Below are 25,870 nucleotides of genomic sequence, written 5' to 3' on the forward strand. Positions count from 1 at the left end.
CCAATAATAATTCTGATTCGAACATCAAACCAATTATATCAGAATTCATGACACTAACCCGAAATTTTTGTCGGTTTGAATTCTTAATCCGACAACTAGCAGTTTCCACAATAACCCGGATCGTTACAGCAGCTATGTCTAACCAGTCTGAAACAAATATTTAGCATGCTATTGACAAGATAAGATTGGCTATTCTAGAAAAAGTGGTTGAAAATCGGACGTATAATTAAGCTCTAAATTACATTTGTATTGAACTAACTTAGCGTCGAAATTTTTGGGAATGATTTAGATCAATTGATTTGGCAATCCTCACCTTTCGATTCGACTTTTTATATATTGGGATGCTTCTGCATTGATTCTTTTAAGTGTATCATTCTGACATTTTAATAATTATTCTGATATTCGGTGCGGAGGTGAATTCAACAAATCGGTTACCATCATCGGTCCAGCCGTTCGAGCAATCAGTGATCAGTTACTGAACAACTACTTCTTTGCCTTTGATTCTATACTAACAAAATTCATATTTAGTTAAAAAATTGTGAAATAAATGTAATTAAAACGCACGCATTAATTATGTATATTTCAATTAATTTACTTTTATTATATCTTAATTATTATTATTTACTTATGAACTTACACAAATTAGGATTGCAACTTAACTAATACTTAGTGAAAAGAATTACAAAACTAAGTACAAAATTAGTATTTTAATATAATAATATAACATACATACAAAATTTAAATATTCTCACTTACATGTGTGTGTGTGTGTGTTAGTCACACACTCAAACTCTAAATATATGTATATTTATGTATGTAGATATGATAAACATTGAAAATATTAATGCTAAGAAAATGAAAATTCACACACAAATTTCTTATAATTTTCGCGCGCTTTCTCTTCTCCAAGCGAAATCGTGTTAAACAGTAGTGTATTGAACCCGTCGCGTGTTTGCTTTTATACTTTTACTTTAGAGTTTTTTGTTTTTTAATTTAATTTAATTTCACTTAAATTATTATCATTTGTTATGTTAGTGGATTTCTCTTTCTTGTTTTCTTTCCTTCCTTTCATAAATAAAAAGCAAATTTTTTTTAGCATATTAAAAGTAAAAAATAAAATTAAAATTCATAAAAAATACTGTAGTTGTTGTTGTTGTTTTTTGTTGCGTGTTTAAACAGAGTTGTAAGCTTACTAAGTGTATTTTAACGGTATTTTGAGTTGCCGGTAATGCTGCTGGTGGTACATATGTATGTATGTATGAGTCGTGTGTGTTTGTAGCGTGAGTACATGTATGTATGTATGTGTGTGGGTTTTAGGGGGCGTGTTTTGTAGCGTAAAAAGTTTGCGTTCGCTTTTGTACGTTCCTTATATGCTGCTGCTTCTTTTTTGTTTTGTTTTCTTTTGACATTTTGCGATTTTTTATTTTCGATTTTTGTTTTTGTTTTTGCTTTTAATATTCTGCTTTTGCATGGCTTAAGTGTTACGAGTTGTTGTTGTTTTTTTGTTTTGAATAAAAGTGTTTCCTTTAAACTAATTAAATTTAATTTTAACTTTTAAAAAATACTCAAGTGTCGTGTATTGTGTTTACATAAATTTTTATATTATTTTTAATAATTTCTTTTTTCGTTTACTTTAAATTATTTGTTCATTGTTCATTGTTTTTGTTTTTTTTTTTTGTTTTGCTACATGCAGCGCAGTTGCCCAGTTGGAAAATACTTTTAGTTTGTTTTTTGTTTAAATTAAATTTCGTTTCTACATATTATATTTTTTTAATTAATAATTTTTCATTAATTATTAATATTAATAATTTTTGTTTCTCTTTTTCTTTTTGTTTTATAATTTATTCATATATGTACGCTTAAAAGTATTCGCTACTAATATCAACTAAAATTATTTAATTTATTATGTAATGTATGTATGTATGTAAATATTATTATTATTTATTATGCAATTTTATTTCATTTCTTCGTTGGGTGTATATTGTATACATGCAGTAAATTGTATATATATGTATATATAAATATGTATGTATGTATGCATAAATTGTTCTTTATTTTAATGGAAAGCTGCTTTATCTTGCATTTCTTATTTTTTATGATTTTTTTCTCAATATTTACAAGTGTTTACCCACCAACGGTGTGTTTATGTGTCTCTGTGTATGTATAAAAAATATAAAAAAAATATTTAGCGAGTAGCTACCAACAAATTCAGCGGCAGCAGCGCTGGCGTTAAAGTAATACTAGTAAATGTATGTAAATAATTAGCAAACTAAAACGCTCGACTTGTGAGGAAGTTGCATGTGTGTGTGCGCTTTTATGTCAATATTTTGAGTGTGACAGTGACTTAAAGAAATCAGAAATATAAAAAAATACAAAAAATTACAAAAAAATATATATAAGTTAAAAAAACATGTTTGTATGTATGTTGAACTACAAATAGGTGGGCCAAAGTGGTTTAAAAAAATTAAAAAAAAAAATTATGAAAAAAAGTTAAAAAAATATAAAGATAAAAAAAATAAAAAGCAATAAAATATATTTATATATAAAAAACTAGAAATACAAATAAAAAAACTTTGTAATTCGGCTAAAAATAAATAATTGTATTTTCCTTTGAATTAAAAATGTTTAATTAATTTTTCTTCATATATAAAATTTATATTAATTTTTTTTACTTAATTTTTTATTAAATTTTTCAAATTATTATTAACATTAAAAATTTAAAATAAAAATATAAGAATATAAGAAATTCTCAAATTAAAAAAAATTTAATTCAAATAAATTCAATTTTTAATAAATTATTGTTTTATAATTAAACTTTTTTTTAAATTTTTATAATTATAATTTTTAAGATTTACTCACACTAAAAACATTTAATTCTCCCTCAAAAAAATAAAATTTCCACAAATCCTCATACCTTTGACCCACACTACAACAAACTCATATCTACACTCGCATTTGTCTAGACAAGAAGTTTTAATTTAAAATTAATACTCTTTGTTTATTTGATGCATATCTTTTCTTAGCTTTCTTTTAGCCTTCTACATGATTGCTGATATATTTCGTTACAATTTCTTTGTTTTTGTTGTTTTGATAATAATACATTAGTTATTATCAACATTTCTCTTACCTAACCAACTATGCATATATGCAATATATATGTATGCACATTACTATATACTATATATATGTATGTATATGTATATTTATAAATACCACATCACTGTTAGTGTTTACTCTTCTGCTTTCTTTTTATTGTGTTGTGACTGCTTCATCTGCATGCCTTCAGTGTCTCTCATATTGTTTGCTTCACTTGTTCCATTCAATTGTTAATAATTATGTATAATGCTTAGCCTGAATGTTTGTTTTTGTTGTGTGCCGAAAATTGCATATGATTTTGCTTAAAACTTGTTTTTTATTTTTAATTTTAAAGAATTTTGAATTTCTTTTATTTTTATTTTTGATAATTAAAATTTTTAATTCGTCACGCCTTCCTTTTTCAATATCTTCTTTCTATCTTCTTCTTTCATTTTTTTTCAATTTCCACTGCTTCTGCATTTTTTAGTTTCAATTTCGTATGTTTTGCTTCTCTCTTCTTCAGCTTTGTGTTCACTTAATCACTAGAATACTTGAGGTGGTGATGCATTTGATATCATGAGTGCTTGTCGGTCAACTCAGCCCAGCGCAGTTCGAAAAATTTGCGCATGCCATGACCCGCTTTGCCGACCGGCGAGTCGTCCTCGTTGAACATTTCACAGTTATCGAATATTTGACGGACGTCGACGCAGAAATCTTCGCGACTTTTATAGCTGTTTGGGAGTGGAGGGGAGAAAAGTATTTAGTAATAATTACAAGAACAATTAAATGAAATATAATATTTAATGAAAAGTAGAAAAATATAAAATAAATACATATAAAATTAAAAAATAAATAAAACTCAATTAGACAAGTAAGGAAGGGTAACTTCGAGTGCAACCGAAAATTTTATACTCTCGCAAGTTATTTATTATGATAAGATAATACACAATGCGACCCATATATTAACCGATATATATGGTATAAAGTCCACCATAATATTTGGGGGTTACAAGAAGAATTTACCCGATTTACCCTTCCAAAAACACGTGTACCAAGTTTCATCAAGATATCTAAATTTGTAATATACGGACTCGAAGAACCCCAATATCACAAAATTTTTGTATCGATTGTATTTTTTTAGGACTTGGCTCTTTTGGAGGTTTTAAAAAATACGCGACTACCGTCAGATTATACACATATTCAAATTACTAGCAATATAAGAAATATTTCAAGTGTCTTCAAAATAAATTCGTTTGTTATCTAACTGGGAGGATGAAGGTCTCACTAAAGTAGATAATGAAATTTCTTTCTCTTTACCCCGAATGGTGGATCCCTTTAAAAACAAGTTAGAACCCTGTGATTAGATCAATATGTCTAAATAAAGAACCGTTATAAACATAAATTTGAAACGATGTGTACGAAATAATAAAAACTTGTAAAAATAACAAAAATTATAAATAAGACTAATATAACAACAATAACCATATTAAAACGTGAAAGAATTATACTCACGTCAAGTCCTGTAAGCGTTTCTTGATGGTGGATAAGTCCATTGGATTTTTAATTATCTTACGATAAGTCGGAAATTGTTTGGTATTCACTGGCAACAAAAATGGCCACGAATCTTCGTGCAACTGTAAAGTAACGTTATAATTAGAAGAGAGCTCATTAGACAGAGACACTACCAAACACTCACCTCCATTTCGCCCAGCAATGTCTTGCATATGGCCAGCTCCTTCATCAGCTTCTTGGTGGCGTGCTTCTCCTTCTTTTCCTGCTTCAGCTTCTCTTTTGCCTCCTGAACCGCGTGTATATTCAACGGCGGTGGTGGTTGTGGTGTGCCGCATTGACTCATCGGCGAGAGGCCGCCAAATTGATGCGTGGCCGGCGATTGCGACTGCGAGTTGTGGCCCACCGTTTGTGGTGAGTGCTGCGTTGGCGTGCTGGCACGTGGCGAGTGCATTTGGTTGGCTGTCGGTACATGATTGCTGCTGTGTTGGGGCGACAAAATCGACGATTGCAGCAGCGGCGACAATTGTGGCTGTTGGTGTTGCTGTTGAACCATGCCGGTTGGAGGCATAATGAGCGGTAGTGTTGTGGCTGGTTGTGGCGATGTACTGATGGCGCTGGTGGGCGGCAGCAATGTCGGCGGCGGCAACGGCGATTGTGCCGTTGCATTGTATGGTGATGATGGCGGTGGCAACTGCACGCCACCATTACTGTTCATTTGCAGTTGAGCGAGTTGCTGTTGCTGACTGGCTGTTAGCGGCATGTAGTTTACGGGCATGGGGGACGCGCCACCCACGGCGGTACTTACTGTTGGCAAGGTGGTTGGCGTAACGTGTGGCACCAACGCGCCACCGGCTGACAGTGGTGCATGTGGAGTTTGTGACAACTGTGATGATGGAGGCGTGGCGTAGCCACTCGGTGCCGCGTTGTTGAACATGGGTGGCATGACGCTACCAGTTATCGGATTCAATAGAGCATTTGCAGGCGCGCCATCTACGCAACTATCTGTTGTCGCGTGGTCATTGTTCGTCAAATGTGCACCGATCATATTGTTATGCACCAACGATGTTGTGCCACTAGCATCTGGCAACATGGTTGTTGGAGCGCCCTTACCTACACCAACGCCAACAGGCATACCCACCGCAAGAGTGGTTGCGTTACCACCAACCATTTGTTGATACTGTTGCTGCTGTTGATGTTGTTGGTGTTGTTGTTGATGCTGATACTGAAAACGCGTCGCATCAATCGAATTATTGTGCTGTTCATCGAATGAGGTGGAAGCAATCGAATGCGCTGGACTGCAAATACCAGAGGCGGGTTAGTAACGTCAGGCGTGACATGCGGCGCTGCCTGAGCGACCTACCTGAGCGGCGTCGGTAACGACGTCATCGACTCGTCATGCGACGAATTCAGCGATAGCTGTGATGAATTGTGCAGGTGGTGTTCCGCCGAGGCAGCTGCCATGGCCTGCGCCTGCGCTAGAACCGCAGCCTGTTGTTGGAGCTGTAATTGATGGTGTTGTTGTTGATGCTGTGACTGATGTTGGTACTGGTGATGTTGTTGCTGCTGTTGTTGGTGTTGTTGTTGCAAATCTATGTTCGATGATGTTGACGAGTTGCTATGACGATCGCGTCGCTTTGAGGAGTCACGATCACGTCGCGGCTTGCTACTCGTGCGCTTCTTCGGCGGTGGTGCCTTCGTGATGCAACCGTGACAGTACCACTTGCCGCGCGGCACTTTCAACAACGGCGGTATGTAGCAATCGGCATGATAGGCACGCGGACACAAATCGCAATAGATCATTTTACCAACGGGTGAGGGCCGCAAACCACCGCAGACAATGCATTTGCGTTCGTTCGTCGCCTTATTGACACACTCATAACAATACCTGGTGAGTAGTTGTGAAATAAACAAAAAAAATAAAATGGTGGATATTTAAAACATCAATGAAAAGCAAAGTATTTTGGCAAAACAAATAGTTAGAAAACAGGGATGTTATTACGCATGAGTAGTAAATTAAGAAATTGGCTAGTGGGGACTTTAGAATGTGGAAAGCGACAAACTAGGGTTTCACGCGATACCCTTAAATGTACGCCGCAACTTGATTAACCCCAGTCGTAGCTTTAACAGGTCCGAAGCTGTAAACTTGTTTCAATAATGGTATCAAATTGGGAGTTAAAGATCCGATTCAAAGCAAATCGGTTCTTTGTATCGAAACTACCTATAGTTATAATTCTGGTAAAGGTCTAATCTCTGTAGAGTCCCCTAAAATCTTGCAGAATTTATTTTATAATACAGTAGGTATTCCAAGGCTAGCAACATTACAATCTCAAATTATTCAATTCAAGTACTTTTGTTGTGTTAAATGTTATAATTTTTGAAACTATCGGGTAAGAAGGGTTCTAATATTTCGATTATTATCTATAATAAGTAGAACCGAGCTTTTTTATCTTTAATTATAATTTTACTTACTCCTTAAGTGGTTGATTAGTTCCTGCATGTTTTACTTATAACCTTATAGCTTTTCGCACAACAGTTAACTGATCAATTAACCGCCTTTTGCTCGATTGAATACCTGATTTAGATCAGCTTTACCAAACCAGAAATGTTTTTTACTACCTTCATGCAAATTTATAACAGCTGTTCGATAATCGAGTAGCCGGCTGTACGAAAGGCTGGATTTTTAATTATAATCTTATTGTACTAAATTATTTGGCTGTACAAAAAGGGTTTTTTGGAGTTTTAATAAAGCTAATGCTAAGCTAGTTTGGTGTATCTAATTTGAGATTATGTAGCACAAATTAAATGCTTTTTTTTTTGTTATTAATTTTGAAAGTGCGATGTCTATAGTCACTTTCGAGACCTCGAGACGATAACCATATATATTCCAACATTGAAAATAATGCTAAATAATCTGATTAATACGTCTTAAATAGCAAAATAAGTTTTGAATCGGTGAATCGGTTCTCGGTTGAATAATATATTTTATTATAAAATACAATATTATAAAAATCTCGAGCAATTTCGCTATAGATATTGATATTTAATGATAATGGTATAGATAAGAGCTGGAAGAAATTCCAGAATCGATTAAATAAATTTTCAAGTGAGAGATTGATGAGAGCTTTCATATAATATGTTTAAGACTGTTGATTTGAGCAACTTATTCATTTGTAAGATCAAATAGCAGAGGTTCCTTAGTCTGTCGAACGGCAATCTATATTTCCTGTTACAAGGATTTTTTTTAAGTGTAATAGCTGAACTTAATTAAAAATAAATAAATTTTTAAATCTCCCAGGTCTGACAAGCCCTACAGGTCCGTTCTTAGTGTTCTTGTATTAGTGAGGGATATGACTCAAATATTTTTTAGATTGACATTCTTTGATAAAATATCTATTATATTCCAGTTAAGCTGACCCGACTATTATGGGAACTGACAATGTCGCCTCTCTAACCCCTCATAAACTAAACTATATGTTCTATTTGTGTAGTTTAAAATGTATGGATATGAATATGAAAATAATAGTGTGCAATACTCACCAATCACCATCGGGTATATTGTCCATTTTCGGTTTGAAGCAATAGGTGTGATAGCCTTTGTCGCAGCCGTCGCATAACAGCAATTTATCCTCATTCTCGCCAGATGTACAAAACTGACAGTACTGTATTGGGTAAATATGGATGGTAAAACGCAGAGAAATATTGAAGATGTTGGTAGATGGCGTGGTGGAAGAAGAAGAAAATTGTTGTTATATGTTGTTTGTTGGTGGTTGTAGTTGCACAATGTGGCAAGTGTACACACACATACATGCATACAGACAGACACACTTGAGCTTGTGGCAGTTACCTAAATTGTTGTTGTTGTTGCGCTATATTTGTTTGTTGTTGTATTATAATAACTTTAGACTTAACGCTATTGTTTACTACAGTTTTTGTTGTTGTTACTGTTAGATTTCATAATGAAAGTGTTTTTTTTTGTTTCTTAGAAAAATAAACGAGTATTTTCGAAAGTGTATAGCTAAAAGTCCCGAGTGAATTTTTTTGGTTTATTTTTTTTTTTTTTGTTTTGTACTTTTCGTGATTTGTGCAGTTTTTCGCAATTTAGAATTTCCATTTCGCTATCTTGCGCGCACCCTTTGAGTCTTGCGCTAACTTTTATCTGCGTCGCTTGTGCTTTTTATTGTTGGAGCTTCGCGTCTTCTTCGCGTTCGCCTCGTTTTGTACTTTCAGATTGAGTTTAATTGTCGTGGTTAGCGGCGGCTTGGCGCCATTAACCAGCTCTTCAGCGCCACCGCTAGACTCGGCGCCATTCAATCCGCCTCTGCCGTTCTCCACGCAACTCGTCGCGATCACTACGCCATTCAGACGCGACGCCTTCGCCACAACACCACCAATATCGGCACCGGTTTCCTCTTCGCTTTGTGAGCCCAGCTCATGCTTCTTCTTCTTGCGTTTCTTATGCTTGTGCGACTTGGCGCGCTTATGTGACTTCGGTGTACTCGGCTGGCGCGCATCCGCGTTAGTTTGTGGGGTGTCTTCCAGTTCCTCTTCTGTCGCGGCTGCGGCGATCTCATGCACACTTGCGCTGCTATTGCTCGATTCTTCCTCAACGGGTGTATCCTCGCTGGGCGGACTCGCCGGCTCGACATAACTGATCACATATCCGGTGGTAGGTGTCTTAGCTTTGCGTGAATACTTGGAGCGTGATGAAGGCGTGGTTTGCGTCTTCGGCGACTGCGTTGCTTGCGCGTTCGCTTGTGTCTTTGCTTTTTTGCTTGCTTTGGTCTCAGTGACCTCCACCGCTTGTGGCGCGGGGCTCTCACGCTTTCGCTTCTTCGAAGTTTCGGCGCGTTTGGCGCTGGCTGGCGTTTTGGCTTCTTGGCTGACGCCTTTCTTTGTCGATTTGTTTTGTGCGCTAGTGGGCGTGGCACGTGGTGTGGGCGCTTTCTCTTGCTTCTTTTTTGTGGATTTCGCTTTTGTAGGCGCTTCGTTTTTGCTAAATTTGGACTTTTTATCTTTTTTCGATTTTGACGCTTTAGCTTTCATCTAACGGTTTTTTAATTGATGTGCATTTTGAAATATGGGGGTGTATGTGTGTGAATTAATGAAGGTGTGTGTGTGTGTTACATAAATATATGAGCATATGTGACGAACATGACAAGCAACATATTCGACAAATATTTATATGCCGTAGTTGTTTTTGTAAAATTCGTTCAACAGCAACGTGCAACAAAAGACACACGAGCGCAAGCATATAGAACATAAAAAGCGTGTTATTCAAATGCATTTCCGGCGCGCACACATACACGCGCGCATTCGTATGTGTGTGTGTGTGTGTGTGTGTTGAGGCATTCACATACAAATTAAGTGAATTTTAATAGAAATTATTTGATTTTTATATTTTAATTTATATTTTGTATATTTAATAAACAACAACAATTAATCGCGTTATCAAAGTTTGTAAAAAGAAATGAAAGGAAAAAGAAAGAAAAAAATTATGCAATTAGTTTTAACGAATTTTGATAAACAATCGTGATAGAGAGGCAGGCAGTATTTTTTTAATCTAATAACAACAACAAACAACTATGTATTTACTATGTACTTTGAAAGGCAGGCGATAGCTTTTTATGTTGTACACAAACTAAAATTAGCTAAAAGTGTAAAAGAACAACTACTTTTAATGAAAAAAACATACACAAAAAATTAGAAAAAGAAAATAAAAATTAAAAAAAAAGTTGTTTTAATATATTTTTCTAATCAAAAAAAAAATTAGGAGCTCGTTCCTCACTTTTCGCATGTCTAGCTAACTTCTTTATATTTGTATATTTATTTATTTCATGCGATAAAAGTTAGAAAAGATTAAATGCAAGATTTTATGCTTTTACGAGGATGTTCCTTAGTGTTTCCGAAAAATAATATACTATATATATAAAATATTATTTTTTTTCCTAAATAACACACTTTGTTTAGAATAAATTTGGTGATGATGATGAAAGTCTTCTCAAAATTGTATGATTTCTTGTTGAACTTGAAGGTGAACAAGTCAGTTTTAGTAATGAAATTTATGGACAGATCTCATTTATGGACAAAATTAAGGGTAAAAAAATTCGTTAGGGGGTCCTAAAAAGCTTCTTAGTATTGCAAGAATATAATACTAATTTCGGTTAAAAATTGATTTCTCTTATTTATCTATAAAACCTTGAGTCCAATAAGGAATGCGAAATAAATAAAAAAGTTACCAATTTAAGATCAACTATTCAAAACCTGCAATTCAAAAATAGTACCTCTGATTCGAGTTTTGCTGTATTAATTATGAGATTTTTGTCCAAAAATGTGCTCTGATGAATGTGTTCGGTTTAAAGACCGCAAATTTGTTCTGAAAATTAGCTAAGAACTATAAAATACCCAGAACTCATAAATTTAAAAAATCCACGCAGACGAATGATTGTTCTAGAATCAAAGTCGACATTCGAGGATTTGTTGAAAAGGGTGATGTCGAAGATTGTTCAAGTAGCGGCCATTTTGAAGAGATATGTATGTAATTTTGTATGGTAAATCGATCTAAATCAGCGTTTTAATCGAGCAAAGGCGGGTTAATTGTTCAATTAGCTCCTTTGTGAAAAGGCTACAACCCGCTAAAGTTTGTAGCGTAGTAGTTTAATTTCTATATATTATAACTATGCATCGAATTTCTATAAATACCAATGATTTTCTTGCTTGCAAGGAACGGAATTTCAGTTAAAATTTGTCTTCGAGAGAATCACAATATATATATTTTTTATGTTGCAATGTACACCCATTCAGTCTGTATTCCCGAAAGATTATTCTTCGTGCAACACTTTTCGATGAGCCATTGTTTATTTAGGAGCCTTGATCTCAAATTGAATTCCAGGGGAAACGAAATCAATTTGCAAATGATACTCCATGAGATTCGTACATTTGTACCCTTTGTAAACTAAAGTGTTTTAAAATTGACATTTATGGTTTTAATCGAATAATCACAGCTTTAGATAAAACCCCAACATTAATTCATTGTTTAAAAATAATTGCAATATCCTTCTTCGGCTTCTTCTTTTTCCCGTTTTCTTCCTCTCACAAATTAAAAAATATATATATGTATATAAAATCACGCATAAGTAAAATTAAACCTACTATTAGTTTTAAATAAAATAATTCTATATAAAGAATATAAAATCAAAAATAAACAATGCAGCAACAACAACAACTTATTAAATTTATATATATGTATGTACCTACAACAAACGATGATGGCGAGCACAAGTGTTGGTCGTGTCGTACACACGTTAGTTTGTATGTGTGAATGTGTGTGTTTTACAAATACTTTAAAATACCGCAAATTAATAAATTATAAAAAAAAAATAAATAAATAATGACAAAATAGAAACAAATTTTCGCCACTCTTCTGTTAATGAAATTTCTGCTTTCGCATTATTCGCACTTACCGCTTTCATTATGCTCTTGTCCCAGGCCACACACGACTCCAGCACGTAGAGCGCCATCGCCAGCTGTGCGGTGGTGTGCGAACGTGAGACTGCATCACGCCACGAAGCCAAGCCCTTCGGCACATTCTCCACCTTCTCGTCCTTCTCGCTGTCACAATTGCTTGCCGGAGAATCGCCGCCCGAATTGTTGCCGCTCGTATTGGCTGTGTGACCGCCCGCAGCATCGCCGCTCGCATTGCCAGCAGCAGCAGCGGCTGCGGCGGCATTGGCAGCCGCTATAGCCATAGCGCGCTCATTGAATGCCGACGCGTTGATGACGTTCTGGGTTTGTTGTGATTGCATATTGATGAGTTGTTGTTGTGCGGCAGCTGCCTGTTGTTGTTGCATTTGCAAGAGGAACGCTGCAGCGGCCGCCGAGTTCTGTGTCTGTGTGGTGGTGTGCTGATTTTGTGCGATCACTGCCAAATGCGCGTCGCCGGTTTGCGAGCCGAGCGGCGGTTTCAAGTAGCGACGCTCAATGTTCGCCTCCAGATCGATGATGCGTTCGCGTATCATTGGTATGATGCTGATGAAATCTTCCTCGGTGACATCCTCCAACTCGAGATTGATCTCGTTTTCGATGCGCGGCGGTAGCTGCCAGTTCTTCAGTTGCATGGAGGCACTGGCGATTTTGTCCTCCAGCGCTTCGAGTTGATCGAGCAGCGCCAGTTCGGTGCGTTTGGCTATCTTGGGATTCCAGTCGTGTGGCTTGTCCGGTTGCAGATATGGCACATCTTCTCCGGGTTTGCTGGCTAACGGATATTTGATGCCGATGGTGGGCGGATCTTCTTGTTGCATGAAGCGTAAGAGATTCTCTTGCAAATCGCGTTCGCGTAAACCACTCGGATCGAGCGAATCGATGACGCGCTGCAACATTTCGAAGGTGTCCACTTTCCACCAGCCGTAGCGTCGGTCACGTGATACATATGAACCGACCAACTTTTTGGGGAAACCCTCCTTCTTCACCTTCTCCAATTGCAGTTGCTCTTCCGGTGTCATTGAGAGCGGCGTTTGCACGTCGTATTGCAGGAATGTGGTGAGATTTTGCAGTGACATATTGGCTAAATTCTGTATGGACATGCCGGCGATATCGTCCATGCGTATTTCCAGTCTGACTGTGTTGAAGTCGTGCTCTTTGGCTTCGCCGGCGGCAGCATCGTTGACGTCCTTGTGCGGCTTACAATCAACACCGCTCTCGACTTTTGTGTCATTTAAATATGGAAAGAATTTCTTCTCTTCGGTGCGTTCTTCATCATTCTCCTCACTTTTCACTGCGTCGGTTTTGATGACTGGTGACGAGGTTGATTTCGCAGCAGCCGCCGCCGAGGTGGATGGTTTGCAGTCACTTTCGTACTTTTGCTCATCCTCTTCCTCCTCATCACCGCTCTCCGCGGCTTCCTCACTCTTTAATCGCTGACGAGGAAGGCAGTTTTTTGAGTCAAACGGTGATGCCACCGCTGTATCTGCATCTGCGCCTTCGGATGGCGCGCTCGCTGCCAATACCATTTTTTCCTCATATTCACGTATCTTCGCCTCCATCTGTTTCTCATCGAGGCCCGAAAGCGAGAGTATGCACTCCTGCACGAATTTCGTCGGGTCCACTTTGCATTCGTCCAGTGTCACGTTGAAAAATGGTACGACATTCTGCACCTCCCACGGATGGCCCTGTGTCTGGAAGAGAGAGTCGCATGAGATATTTGCGATAGACATCTTGTACTCTTTGAGACTGGCTTCATCCATCGGCTCGGTCGACATTAATGGCAATTCGCGATCGAATATCGAGAACCACTTATCTGAGACATTTACCGGCTGTTTGAAGAGCGCATCATCGCCGCTCGTGGCCGACACGATAATGCAGTCGTCCTCCTTCTTTAAGTCCTCGGCCTTCACGACGCTATCTATAATCGCGGCTGTCGTGCTGCTCACATCCATTACACCAACGGTGCTGCCTGTACCACTGGTTATTGTGTTGATACTGTTGTTATTGCTGTTGTAGCTGACTATTGTGTTGTTGGCGCTAACTGGCAAGCCCGTTGCTGCTGGCAGCGGCATCGGTAATGGCATTGGCATCGGCATTGGAGTTGATGTCGGTGTTGGCATCGTCATCGGCGACGCTGAACCAGACGCTGACGACGTCAACATTGCAATCTCATTTTTATCACAGTTTTTATCGCCAATAGCATTTGTCACCGTGGTATTTGTGGCATTGGCATTGGCTGCAGCAGCTGCGGCGGCGGCAGCAGCGGCAATGGCTGCATTGAATTGAGCTGGTATGGCTGGTATTTTGATCTCTGCCTCAAAGTCGGTCTTGGTGGAGATGGTGGCCGCATCGACATGTGGCTTTTTGCTCATGTAGTTGTCCACATCAATGTCCATGCGCTTCGGCGCCGGTATGGTGGCGGTGTGTACGACGTCATCATCGTCGTCATCATCATCGCGCAAATCAACAATCTCCGGTTCGTCTTTGCTGGTCAACACAACGTCATCGTCGTCATCGTCAATCACCGCTGTAGGTGTCATGTTGCAGACATTACCATTGGTATTGTTGTTGTTGTTGATGACACTTGGAGTGGGTGTGGTCACTTCGGCTACGTCATCGACTTGCATCTTTTCCTCAGACTCTTTCGCTGTTAACGTTGTAGCTGTGGCTTCCATGCTTTTATCTTCCTCCTCAGTATTTTTACATGCGTTCCCACTCTCCTTAGAATCGACTTCAGCGCCTTCATCGGCATTCTCTGTGTCTGCACCTTCGTCATCAGCCTCTTCGGCATCCTCTTCCTTGCACTCCTGCTTAGCCTCACTTTCGCCGTTCAATAGTTTAGCGGCACGCGCCTCCTCAGCCTCCACTTCCAAAATTTCCTGATAGTGGAATATATCGTTCTGTGCAGATTCCAACGCTTCAATGAAGATACCACCTGCCTTCGGCAACTTCCAATAGCGTCGCCAGAAACGATCTTGTCCGAAACATGTGGCACGCAACTGATTGGTGCTCTTCTCGAGCAGCTCTTTGCAATTCATGGACGCACGCAAGATCTTGTCGAGTTTCTTTTGCAGCTCATCGGCACTCAAACGCGTGTCCTCGTCCTCCTCAACATTTGTAATATCCGATTCCAAATCGCTGAGATCATCGTCCAGTCCCACATCCGTAGATATTGGCTGGTCATCGTTGCCCGCCTTCTTCGGCAACAGATTACTCAAATCGGACGGCGTTGCAGCGTGTGCCATTGCGGTTGTAGTGCAAACGCCCGGCAAGCCAGCTGGCATGCTAGCAATGCCGTTCTGGTAAGCAGGCACACATACAACGGACTCATCTAGCTTCGCCTGCTTGTTGGGTGTGACCGCATTGTCACTGTTGTAACTCTTTGTGGGACTCACATCGTATTTAAGTCCATCGAAGACATTGGGTAACGCGGGCGTGGGCAGCCCATGTGGCAATGATGAATCAGCCAGATTGTTCGCGCCAACTATGGCTGGTGCACCAGCGTCCGCGGGCAAAGGTAGTGATTGATTATCCTTTTCGCTTTTCACGGTGTTAGCTTCATCGCAATTATTTATGATGGTCACATCGCCATCAACGTCCATTTTCTCGACATTTGCTGCGCTTATATCGTTCTCGTTCTTGTTGTGATGCTCACCATTGTTAGTGGCCCCGCTGCTGTTGTTGTTATTATGTTCCGCATCAACCGGTGAGGCGTTATTAGTGTTACTATTAGCCGGGGTTTCGCCACCATTGGCCCCATCAACTGCTGCCCCGCTATCGCCATCATTCTCTTCACACTGTTTCTCCTGTTCCGCAGCATTAGTGGTCGCGGCCGCTGCGGCATTCGCTGCGGCTTCGGCTGCCGCCGCTGCTGCCTCTGCCTCCTTCTGCATGCGCTCGGCATCGGCTTTCTGCTGTGCGGCAATAGCTGCTTGCATTGCGGCCTCGCGTTCGGCCTGTGCCTTCTCGTAGGCCTCAATACGTGCCTTGCGTTGATGCAGCGCTTTGTACTTGCGCACCTTCATGTCGGTCATATATCGCTCTTTGCGCATCTGCGCGCATGTTTCTAAACTGCCGTCGATCTGTTTCAACACTGCCTTATTCATGAGCAGGTCGTTACAGAGATGTGCGAGTATTTGTGCCTTTCGTGTGGGATTCAATGCGACGAACGGACGATTCTTCAGGGAATGCGATAATTTCCAAGTCTCGTTTTCATGTAACAATTTATAGTATTCGGCATTTTTACCGGAATGCGAAGCCGTATCGGCGTCCACCTGATGGTGATCGGGTATGCGACGCTCGCGCTCACGATCCATTGTTATACCGTGCAGTTGACGTATCTCACCGGTAGCGGTGGCGTACAGATAAATGCGTAATATCTCCGAAACATTCGAATTCGTGATGTCCGCGTTACGCAGCGATTGTCCAAGCAGTGTGGTGTGACGTCCCGGATTCGGTATGCCCGGATCCTCGATGGCGCACACCAGCAAATGAGTCATCACAGATAGCAGCTCTTCCTCCGCGTCGGGATTGCTGTCACTAATCAGTGCATCGTGCAGATTCTGCAGACTGGGCAGTGACTCCATGTCTGTAAGTTGGACGGGAATATTAAACAAGCGTTAATTTTTGGAGATCTAATGTGCACTTACCAAATCCTAAGGTTTCGCCGAAGTTATGCAAGAACTCGTATACCATCAACAGATCAGCCATCGCTTGCCCAGGCAAACGATTTCCTCCAATGCGTTCCAATTCGGGTAACTCGTATGGATGTGCAACTTCAGAGTCCTCATTGGGTTTTCTATGTGGAAAGACAATAAAATAATGGTTATTAAGCTGTTAAACTACATATGGTAGTTGCTGGGTGGTCTGCTGTGTCTCTTGCTATTTGTGTCAATAATATTAAGAAATTTTGTTGACAGCACCTCACCTTATTTGTGCTAAAATTTCAGTATCACGCTTTCGTATAGCCATACGTTTCTCACGTAATATCAGACGGTCTAAAATCATTTGATGCTTCTTCTTCTCACGCTCGACAAACTTGCGACGCGCCTCCAGCTGACGCACAAGTGCCATATGTTGACGACGGCGTTCACGTTCCTGCAATTGAAATTCGAAAAAAGTGAGGTTAAGAATTTGGAGAATACATTTTCTTGATTCTACTTACCATTTCGGCAGCAAGTAACGCTTCTTTTTGTTTTTGGAGTTCCTGCAGGTGAAATAGTTTGTATTAGTAAGTATATTTACGGAGATAATTTATATATATTTTTAAACAAGGAATCGGATAAAATAAATACTACGGTAGGTAAATGGTGGAAAATCAAATTTCGTACCGAAGATATTTTTATAATTTTACTTTAGATTAAATATTTTCCAAATTTAAGAGGTAAGGTAGCGCAAGTAATATGAAATAAAGCTGCTAACTTTTTGTTGCCAAAACTTTACAAACTAACATTTTAAATAAGATTTAATTTTTCAAAAAAAGAAATTTTGAAACCAAATAAAATTGAAATATGAAATTTTTGTAGCCAATAATGCAAAATAAGAGAGAACTACTACTACTAAGCGTAGAGAAAAGGTACTCAGCTAATACCTGTTCTTTAGCTAAAATAGCTTCTTGACGTTTCTTTTCTTTTTCCTAAAGGAAAAGAGTAAATAAATAAAAATGTTTAATTAATATCTTCAATTTCAATGCAGTTGCCAGTGGCATAATGTGAATTTTTACACGCATTATTTTTACGAAAATTCAAATGAAAAAGTAGTGAAACTTTAATGTTAAAGCACATTGTACCTGTTGTTTCTTGAGCAGCTCCTCTTGCTTGATACGTTCTAGTTCTTCTTGACGCTTCTTGCGCGCCTAAAATGAACAAAAAGAAAACGATAATAAATAACAGGAAGACTTACAAACAAAACTCGAGACACAAACACACCTCAATCATTTGCTGGTTTTTTAACTCCTTTTCTTTTCGTTGCTGCTCAAGCTTCTCGTTTTTTTCCTGCCGTGCTTTTTCCTTGTTGCGCGCCATTTCCTCCTTCTGCTGTTTCTTCGCATCGCGTATGGCCTGTTGTTGCTTAGCAATCTCGATGCGTTGCTCGACATTCAGAGTTTGACGTGTGAATATTTTCAAATCCTCCAAACGCTTCGCCACATCTTCATCGGTCATGCGTATGTACTCGCCATCGTTGGCGTATGGCGGTGGTGCGGGTTGTAGGAATGAACCGACTATAGCACGTGAAGAAAAGCTGAAATTGTCACGCGTCAACTTCGATGGATTCTTCTCCAAATGCTGTAAAAGGAAATTTAGAAATTATCATGAGAATGCCGTACTCACACTTGTGGCACACAAGAAAGTTAGAAAAAGTTGTCTACAAACTCACAGAGATCACTTGACCAATGTTCTTTAGCGGCACTGTGCCACCAGGCGCATAGTAAACGACTTCGCCGCGTATCTGGCCCGCTTTGGTTAGGCCACGTATGACTGTCTCTCGCTTCCAACCCAAATCGAGTGGCACACGTAGTTCGGTTACATTTAGAATGTTGGCATCTTCGCTCTCCGACTCGGAGAGCCCACTTTCGGCGGCAACGCTTTCGGAGTCGGTCGAAAGATCCAGTTGTGCATTCGCTTCATTTAGCGCTTGACGGATTTTCTCCTGCAATGAAAAAAATTTCAATATTTCTCCCTGTTTGTTAACGTAGCTTTCTACACTCACCAAATCAGCGCCTTGCTGCAGCAACTGCTGAGTGGCTAGCATCGGTTTGATGCCCACAGCACGTGACTGTGCCAGCAATGAGGCGACGGTGTTTTTCTTCGGTTTCGACACGCCGCGTCCGAGATTGCGCGGCCGCCCCTCCTTAAAAGGCGGTTGCCCTGAACGTTCACCACCACTACCGCCACCGCCGCCGCTGGAACCGCCCGAACCACTACTGCCCGCATTGCCACCACTACTGCTGGCGCCGCTACCAGGCAGCGGTGTGCTACTACCACCGCCCAGCGCTGCTGTAATCGAAGTCAAGCTTTGTAAACTATTCGAACCACCACTGCCGGCAGGCACCGCCACAGTGCCGCCCATATTCACCGGACTATTGTAGTCGCTACTGCCGCCCACCATCGAGGATGACATGCAGGCGGAGGAACTCTGTTTATCAGCGGGTTTCATGGACAAATTCAATGGCGCATCGTAATCCTCGATCATTATGGGATTGGCCGCGGTACCGATTAGCGCTGACGATGCTGTTGTGGCATTAGTCGTGGCAGTGGAACTGGATGATTTCATGCTGAGATTCACACCAGCACCGCTGCTATTGTCGCCCGTTAAATCAAGCAAGTCTTTGTTTTTATTCGATAAATTGTAGGCGCCGTTCGAGGTGATCGTTGGCGGTAGTTTTATCACTTCAACACGGTCCGTCGATGAGTCACGACTATTGCTAGGCGTGGCACTAAGAGTGGTTGCGCCCAGTGTATGCGGATCCAGACGACCGGTTGGATTGCCTAAGCCGCCCAAAGCACCCAATCCTCCGAGACCGGACAAGCCCATCGGTGCACCCATCCCAAGTCCGCTGGCACTCAAAGCTGCCGCTGCGGCCGGACCACTCAATTGTCCAAGCGCTGCCGCTGCAGCTGCCGCCGCTGCTGCTGCTTGTGCTGCGGTAGTGGTATTTGTGCCACCAACACCGATACCACCAAAACCGCTAGCTGCGGCAACATTCAAAGCATGCTGATGCTGTTGTTGCAATTGTTGTTGTGCTTGTTGCTGTTGCTGCGCCTGTTGTTGCTGCTGTTGCTGTTGTTGCGCTTGTTGCTGCTGCTGTTGTTGTTGCGCCTGCTGTTGTTGCTGCTGCTGCTGGTGTTGTTGCTGTTGTGCTACATTCACCGCTGCCGCCATTGCAGCATACTCCATTTCAAGGCGTGCACGCTTAGCCGGACTCAGTCCCGGTATGGAGAGTAGCGAGGAGAGCGCATTTGTGGCGTCCAACTCCTGCTTTTGCAATTGCTGTTGCTGCAGTTGTTGTTGTTGTGCGAGTAATTGTTGTTGCTGTTGTTGTTCGTCAGAAATAGTTTTCTTGCGACCACGTGAAGTAGTACCGGGTATTTTGGGACCAACAATCGATGATGTATACTTGATAATCTCCGTATCGGGCGGCAGTCGTACACCCAGTAAGGATTGGTGATCGCTGCAAGTCGAATCCAGGAAATAAGCGTAAAGTAAATGAAAATAACGATTAGTAAAAGGCTAATTTTTGAAAAAATACACACAGAGTTGCATTCCAGTTGCATCAAATATGTGGACAAGAGATGATATGAAGGAAATAAAGAGAGCGTTTATATGAATATGTGTGATTTCGAGTGAAAGTGACTGAACAACTTTTATGGTTTTTGAGAAAATTTGAGTTATAAAACCGTTACTATGTAAGAAAGAGTGTTGTAAGAACCTTCGTCTGTTATTGACCGTCAAGAAATTTAATTTTAATCACTCTGAGAGGGACAGATAGAGAAAGAGAGAGACATTCATGTTTAGTTTGTACTTCATGCTACGCCAATTGGTTTGTAAATATTAAATTTGTTCGGAAAGCTCGGTGAGTATATGGAAATGTATGAATGAATATGAAAATTGATTTCTGTGGCAAAAGAAACTTGCTTTTTAACAAATAGACAAATCTAAATATTTGAAAACATGTATTTAGTAGAAACTTTGAACACAGATACACAGTTGATGAGACTATGCGCATGATTACAACAATAACAAAAATTAATATTAACAAAAATGAGGGTCTTACTTTCCTTCCAGTGCAGCACTACGTAAACCAAGGAGTACATAGTTTTATATGAGTGTACATAAGAGATAAATTCATTGGTTTGTGGTGTGGAAAACGTACCAAATGCCGAGAATAAAAGAAATGCAGAAAAAATTATAGGCAAAGTTAGAACCAAAGAAGAGTAATTGCCCAAAATTTAACCCACACTCTTATTAAAAGCCACACCACACAAACTAATTTGCTTTTCTTTTTCACTTTTACTTGTATAACAGCTTTTACACACGCCTCATACATCACAACGCGCTCATAAACCGCGAAATTTAAAGCAAACTTACATAACAAGCGCCACACACTCACCTGAGTATACCACTTGGCATGTAATCTTTGCCACCTTTGCCACCACCGACCGCTGCCGACGCGGCTGCTGCTGCTGCGGCCGCAGCTGCAGGGTTGGATGCGGCGAACGCATTCATTGCGGCCTGCATGCTCTGCTGTGGGCTCATGCCGAGCGCACCGAACTGCGAAAGCGAGCTGAGCGCATTCAACGAAGCGTTATTCTTGTCACGTTCTGCTTTACTGCTCGAAGCCGAACTATTGCTGCCACCACTACTGCTAGCACCCATATTACTGCCACCGCTGCCCATGCCACTGCTGCCACCCAATGAACCGTGCGGCGACATTAACGCATTTATGTGATGCGCCGTGGAATTGCTGCCGCCCACATTGCCACCCAAAGCGCTCAAATGATGCATGGCCGCATTGCCGACATTACTCATGGGTGAGTTTTTATTAGAGTTATTGTTGTTGCTGCCGCCAAGCGAAGAGGAAGCGCCACTGGACATGCCTAAGCCACTGCTACCACCACTGCCACCGCCGATACCACCACCACCGCTATTGTTGTTGCTGCTGCTCTGGTGAGACTGTGTGTGATGATGTGATGAGGATTTCTTCGACGATGAGGAACTGGAAGAGCCACCAGACGCGGCTGCCACTTGCATTGCCAACAATTCTTTGTGCAGCTGCACCGGATCGTATGCCGAACCGGGTGGCGGCGGTAAAACCGGACTCACAGATGGTTTGCTATAGCTGGTTGAACTCGACTAAAAGATTTTTGAAAACAAAAAAAAAATAAATAAACTCCGAAAATGCATATAAACAACTGCACATCAACACACGAACTCACTTTATACGACGAACTACTGCCGCCACTGCTACCACCAACACCAGTGGTATTGCCTGTACTGCCACTACCACCCATACCCATCGAGGAGGGGTTAAGCGAACCGCCCGCACCCACCAAACCGTGCATGCCAGCCAAAGCCGCGGCCGGATTAGCACTAACAGCCGCGGCTGCTGCCGCCGCTGCAGCTGCAGCTAAATTCTGTTGTTGCTGTTGTTGAGCCTGCTGCTGTTGCTGACGTTTCTCTTTGCGGGATTTACTTGATTTACTGCTTGACGAAGAACTGCTGCCACTGCCAACATTACTGCCACCCGTACCGGCACCCAGAGCACCGACACCGCCACCAGCACTGTTGACGCCTGTACCACCGGTACCGGCCGCACCGCCAAGACCCAGTGCTGCTGGCCCAAAGGCGGCCATCACATCAGGATGTGCGAACGGCGAGAGGCCGGAAGCTTGCAGGCGGGTGAAATAGTCTTGAGCTGCCAGTTGGGCCATAGACCACCAACCTGCGGAGGGGGATAAGTGAGTAAAAATGTATAAATTTAATTCATTTAGACAGACTAATGTTTTAATGGATATACTAAATTGTATAAAATTAAAATAATTTAATGATAAATATAGATAATAATAAATCAAGATATATAATAAATTTGTTTACAACTTCCATCAGATTCATATAACAGAATATGTTAGAATGATTCTATAAATTGGGGAAGTATGCAATTTTATTCTAGGAGCGTTTTCTTCAAACGTCATCTAATCGTAATTGTGAATGCGTTTGCTGTTTCACTCCATCTTTTTTAACCACGGAAAATTATTCATTGAAGGAGTTGTGTCAGAGGTTGAACCGAAATTCGAACTCGCGACCTGTTGAGCACAAAACCCGAGGTCTAACAAATGTGCTATTCAACACGTTATAAAATGTGTAACAAACTGACAACTGGTTGACATTGAACCTACATATATACATATGTATTCAAGAATATGACTATTTCAAACTGTAAAATTGCAATGGACAAGAATCCTTTCAATTGCAATTTGAATTAAAATTGTCCAATAAACAAATAAGCATGTTAACCTCAATTTCTTATCACTATTATTCTTTAAATTCACTTCACATTTTTGCACTTAAAAAAGTTACAACTTTTAATACGAACAAAAACAAAAAAGTCAAAATTTCCTCTCCAAACCAACACCGTTTTCAACGATCGTACAGTTTAACTCACTTGCTGGATGCAGACTAGCCAAACTGGCCGCCTGAGATGCCGCCACTGCCATGGTATTCTGATGATGATGTGATGCGGCGGCCGCTGCAGCAGCTGCTATCGAATATCGATCATTTGCTGCGCTAGCCGGATTCTGCAACAAGCCCAAGCCGGCTGCTGCGGCAGCATTGAATTGTGAATTGAATAGCGGATTGGAAGCGGCTGCGGCAGCGCTTGTTGGATCACGGCCCCAATAAGCTGTAATTGAATTTAAATAGGCGAAATACAGCCATTAGTACAATATTAACACAAAAATAAGCAAATCAATGTACAAAAATAATCAGAAATTATGTCGACACTTACCGAATAGCGAGGCAGCATCCAACAATGCGGAGGGATCGTGCACTCCGGCTCCACCGCCCCCACTGGCGCTAGAGCCGGCCTTACCACTGCCGCCCCCACCCAGACCGACGCCGACACCCGATTTACCATCGCTGCCGTCGCCGCCGGCATTTTTGTCCATGTTTTTCATCAAACTGGATGGATGATTGCTGTGGGGTTTCTTCTTATTGTTGCGTTTAATTTTGAAGGCTTTTCTTTTCTCACTTGTTCAAAACGAATTATTTTCCTTCGCACCTTGCACTCCACTTTCTTCTTACTTCTACTTTCTTTACTAACTTTATCTCGTTTTTGTGTATTTTACACACACCTACTTTGCTCTCTTTATACGCTTTATTGCCAAATGTGCGTATTTTTGTGTTTTATTTTTGCTTTTACTTCTTCTTACTTATTTGATATTGTGCGTTTTCGCTACATTTACTTCTCCTTGATTATTATTTATTTATTTGTTGCTCTTTATTTGCGATTGCAAAAATGCTACATTTTTTAATATATTTTTGCAAATTCTCCAACAACAAATGTGTGTCAGTTGGTCACTGCTTTCCTGTCATTTTTTGTGTAGCTGCAAAGAGAAAAATACGGAAATGCAAGTTAATAAAAAAACAGTATAAACAAATTGCGAAAAATTATTGAATTAGTATGAGTTTGAAGTTGTGGTTATGGTTGTGTTGGCAAACAAACAAGTTGTATGTTCGAATGAGACAAGTTTGACAGCGACAAGTTCGCACCAGACAAGTCAACGCGCACAAGAGAGCGAAGTGGCTCTTAAATTCTCTGTTTTTTTACTATTCTGCGCAAATCGCATTATTCGCTCTCTTAATTTGATATGTACGCTGTTGCAAGCAGTGTATGTGTTGTGTGAAATGTTAATCAACATTTACTGCTGAAAGGAAGTTTGTTACAAAAATAAAAAATACCCTGTTAATGACCGTAGTCATCGTTTCTAAAAGCTAAAAATAACTTTGCAGCCTTTAATATAATATAAGAAACTTTCTCATTTTCTAGCACCTTAAAAGTTCAAGGACGTTGTCGTTACGCAATGCAAGGTCAAGTGCGCTTTTATAAGCGTTTTTTATAAACATAAATGACCTTGAAAGCAATTCGATGAAATTTTCTGACGTTTATTAGGAAATAATAATATATTTATATAAAATAGGTTATATATGGTTTCTCAAGCTTTTACAATAGAGATAGGTCATGGTTATAATTTTTTTCTAGATTTTCTCTTTTATGTGACACTTTAATAAATAATAGGAGGTTTTATTCTGAAATATTAAGGACATTCACATAAACCGATTGAAAGAATAGTTTTTGAGCATTCATTAACCTCGATTTTCACGATCTTCAGTTACAATTTGCGATTGATTCTTGGACAAAGGAATTCCATCAATTATTGGAAGAGAGCTTAAGATTCATCGATCTAAAGTGAAGTAAATAATATAGAGCTTATTTTTTTCTCCTTTTTTATTATTTTCATAGAACATTTTAAAAAAATGCTGAGGTTTTCGGTAGCTAAACAATATAAAGAGAGTGAACAATTTCAGAATAATAGGAAATAGATTCATTACTATAAACCGGGTGAATATTACAGAAAAAAAAACTCAAGACAAATCAGGTCTGAAATAAATGTAAAGACTTTATTTACAATTTAAACCATCATAAATAATAACAACCGACTCAAAACTACTCGCGAGTCACTACAAAACCGGATATATTATCAGACCTACCGTAACAATTTGGTTAAATTCAACAACAAATGAGTAAAACACAGCAAATAAAAATTAAACTTGTTTTATCACAAAATATAATCTTTACCGGCAATGCTCATAAAAGTTGCAATTAGTAAAAGTTGATGCATTTCACAGCGATAAAAGCAAAACCAACAGAGCAAAACAAAAATGGAGACGCCGCATTTCGGATTTAACAAAAAAGAAAGAGGTATAAAAACAAAATGCGGATAAAGTATAGAGACAAAACGGAAATCAACAAAAAACAAAAATTAATTTGTAAAAGCAAGCAGCGATGGATACACAAAACTAAAGCGGAATAGTGAAAATAATGAACAAAACGAGACGAGACACGAATTGGTAAACGAAGATAGATAATGAATGGAGCATAAGGTGGGGAGGCGAGTGTGTTTGTTGAGAGAGGATGCTACAAATTTCAAATTATAGTTGCAGCATGTTAATTGGTTTTTTATTTGTTAATTTTTAATGAGACGTGAAGCTTTCAAGATATTCTTACATATATATTATCCTCTACTTC

General features: G+C 39.9%; 1 protein-coding gene across 10 annotated transcripts in view; it reads right to left on the reverse strand.

The window, feature by feature from the left end:
- Positions 1-1,144: 1,144 nt before the first annotated feature.
- LOC105209846 (uncharacterized) overlaps positions 1,145-25,870 on the reverse strand; it is a 159,268-nt gene continuing 134,542 nt past the window's right edge. For 4 of the 10 annotated variants that reach the window (XM_054234472.1, XM_054234470.1, XM_054234471.1 and 1 more), the window contains 19 exons: positions 23,570-24,167; positions 23,216-23,464; positions 22,002-22,507; positions 21,176-21,918; positions 20,840-20,857; positions 18,775-20,236; positions 18,442-18,714; positions 17,994-18,350; positions 17,855-17,920; positions 17,657-17,701; positions 17,231-17,272; positions 16,994-17,163; positions 16,716-16,864; positions 12,048-16,654; positions 8,125-8,246; positions 5,948-6,472; positions 4,772-5,882; positions 4,588-4,709; positions 1,145-3,806 (listed from right to left, as the gene is read on the reverse strand). In XM_054234472.1, coding sequence (XP_054090447.1) covers positions 3,650-3,806; positions 4,588-4,709; positions 4,772-5,882; positions 5,948-6,472; positions 8,125-8,246; positions 12,048-16,654; positions 16,716-16,864; positions 16,994-17,163; positions 17,231-17,272; positions 17,657-17,701; positions 17,855-17,920; positions 17,994-18,350; positions 18,442-18,714; positions 18,775-20,236; positions 20,840-20,857; positions 21,176-21,918; positions 22,002-22,507; positions 23,216-23,464; positions 23,570-23,738 — 10,893 coding nt within the window. In that variant the 5' untranslated portion in view covers positions 23,739-24,167 and the 3' untranslated portion in view covers positions 1,145-3,649. Of the gene's footprint in view, positions 3,807-4,587; positions 4,710-4,771; positions 5,883-5,947; positions 6,473-8,124; positions 8,247-8,431; positions 9,631-12,047; positions 16,655-16,715; positions 16,865-16,993; positions 17,164-17,230; positions 17,273-17,656; positions 17,702-17,854; positions 17,921-17,993; positions 18,351-18,441; positions 18,715-18,774; positions 20,237-20,839; positions 20,858-21,175; positions 21,919-22,001; positions 22,508-23,215; positions 23,465-23,569; positions 24,168-25,870 lie in introns of those variants that run through there. The other 6 variants (XM_054234476.1, XM_011180478.3, XM_054234474.1 and 3 more) reach the window with 6 other exon arrangements.

This window comes from Zeugodacus cucurbitae, chromosome 6, assembly GCF_028554725.1.
Source record: "Zeugodacus cucurbitae isolate PBARC_wt_2022May chromosome 6, idZeuCucr1.2, whole genome shotgun sequence".
Classification (NCBI taxonomy): Eukaryota; Metazoa; Arthropoda; class Insecta; order Diptera; family Tephritidae; genus Zeugodacus; species Zeugodacus cucurbitae.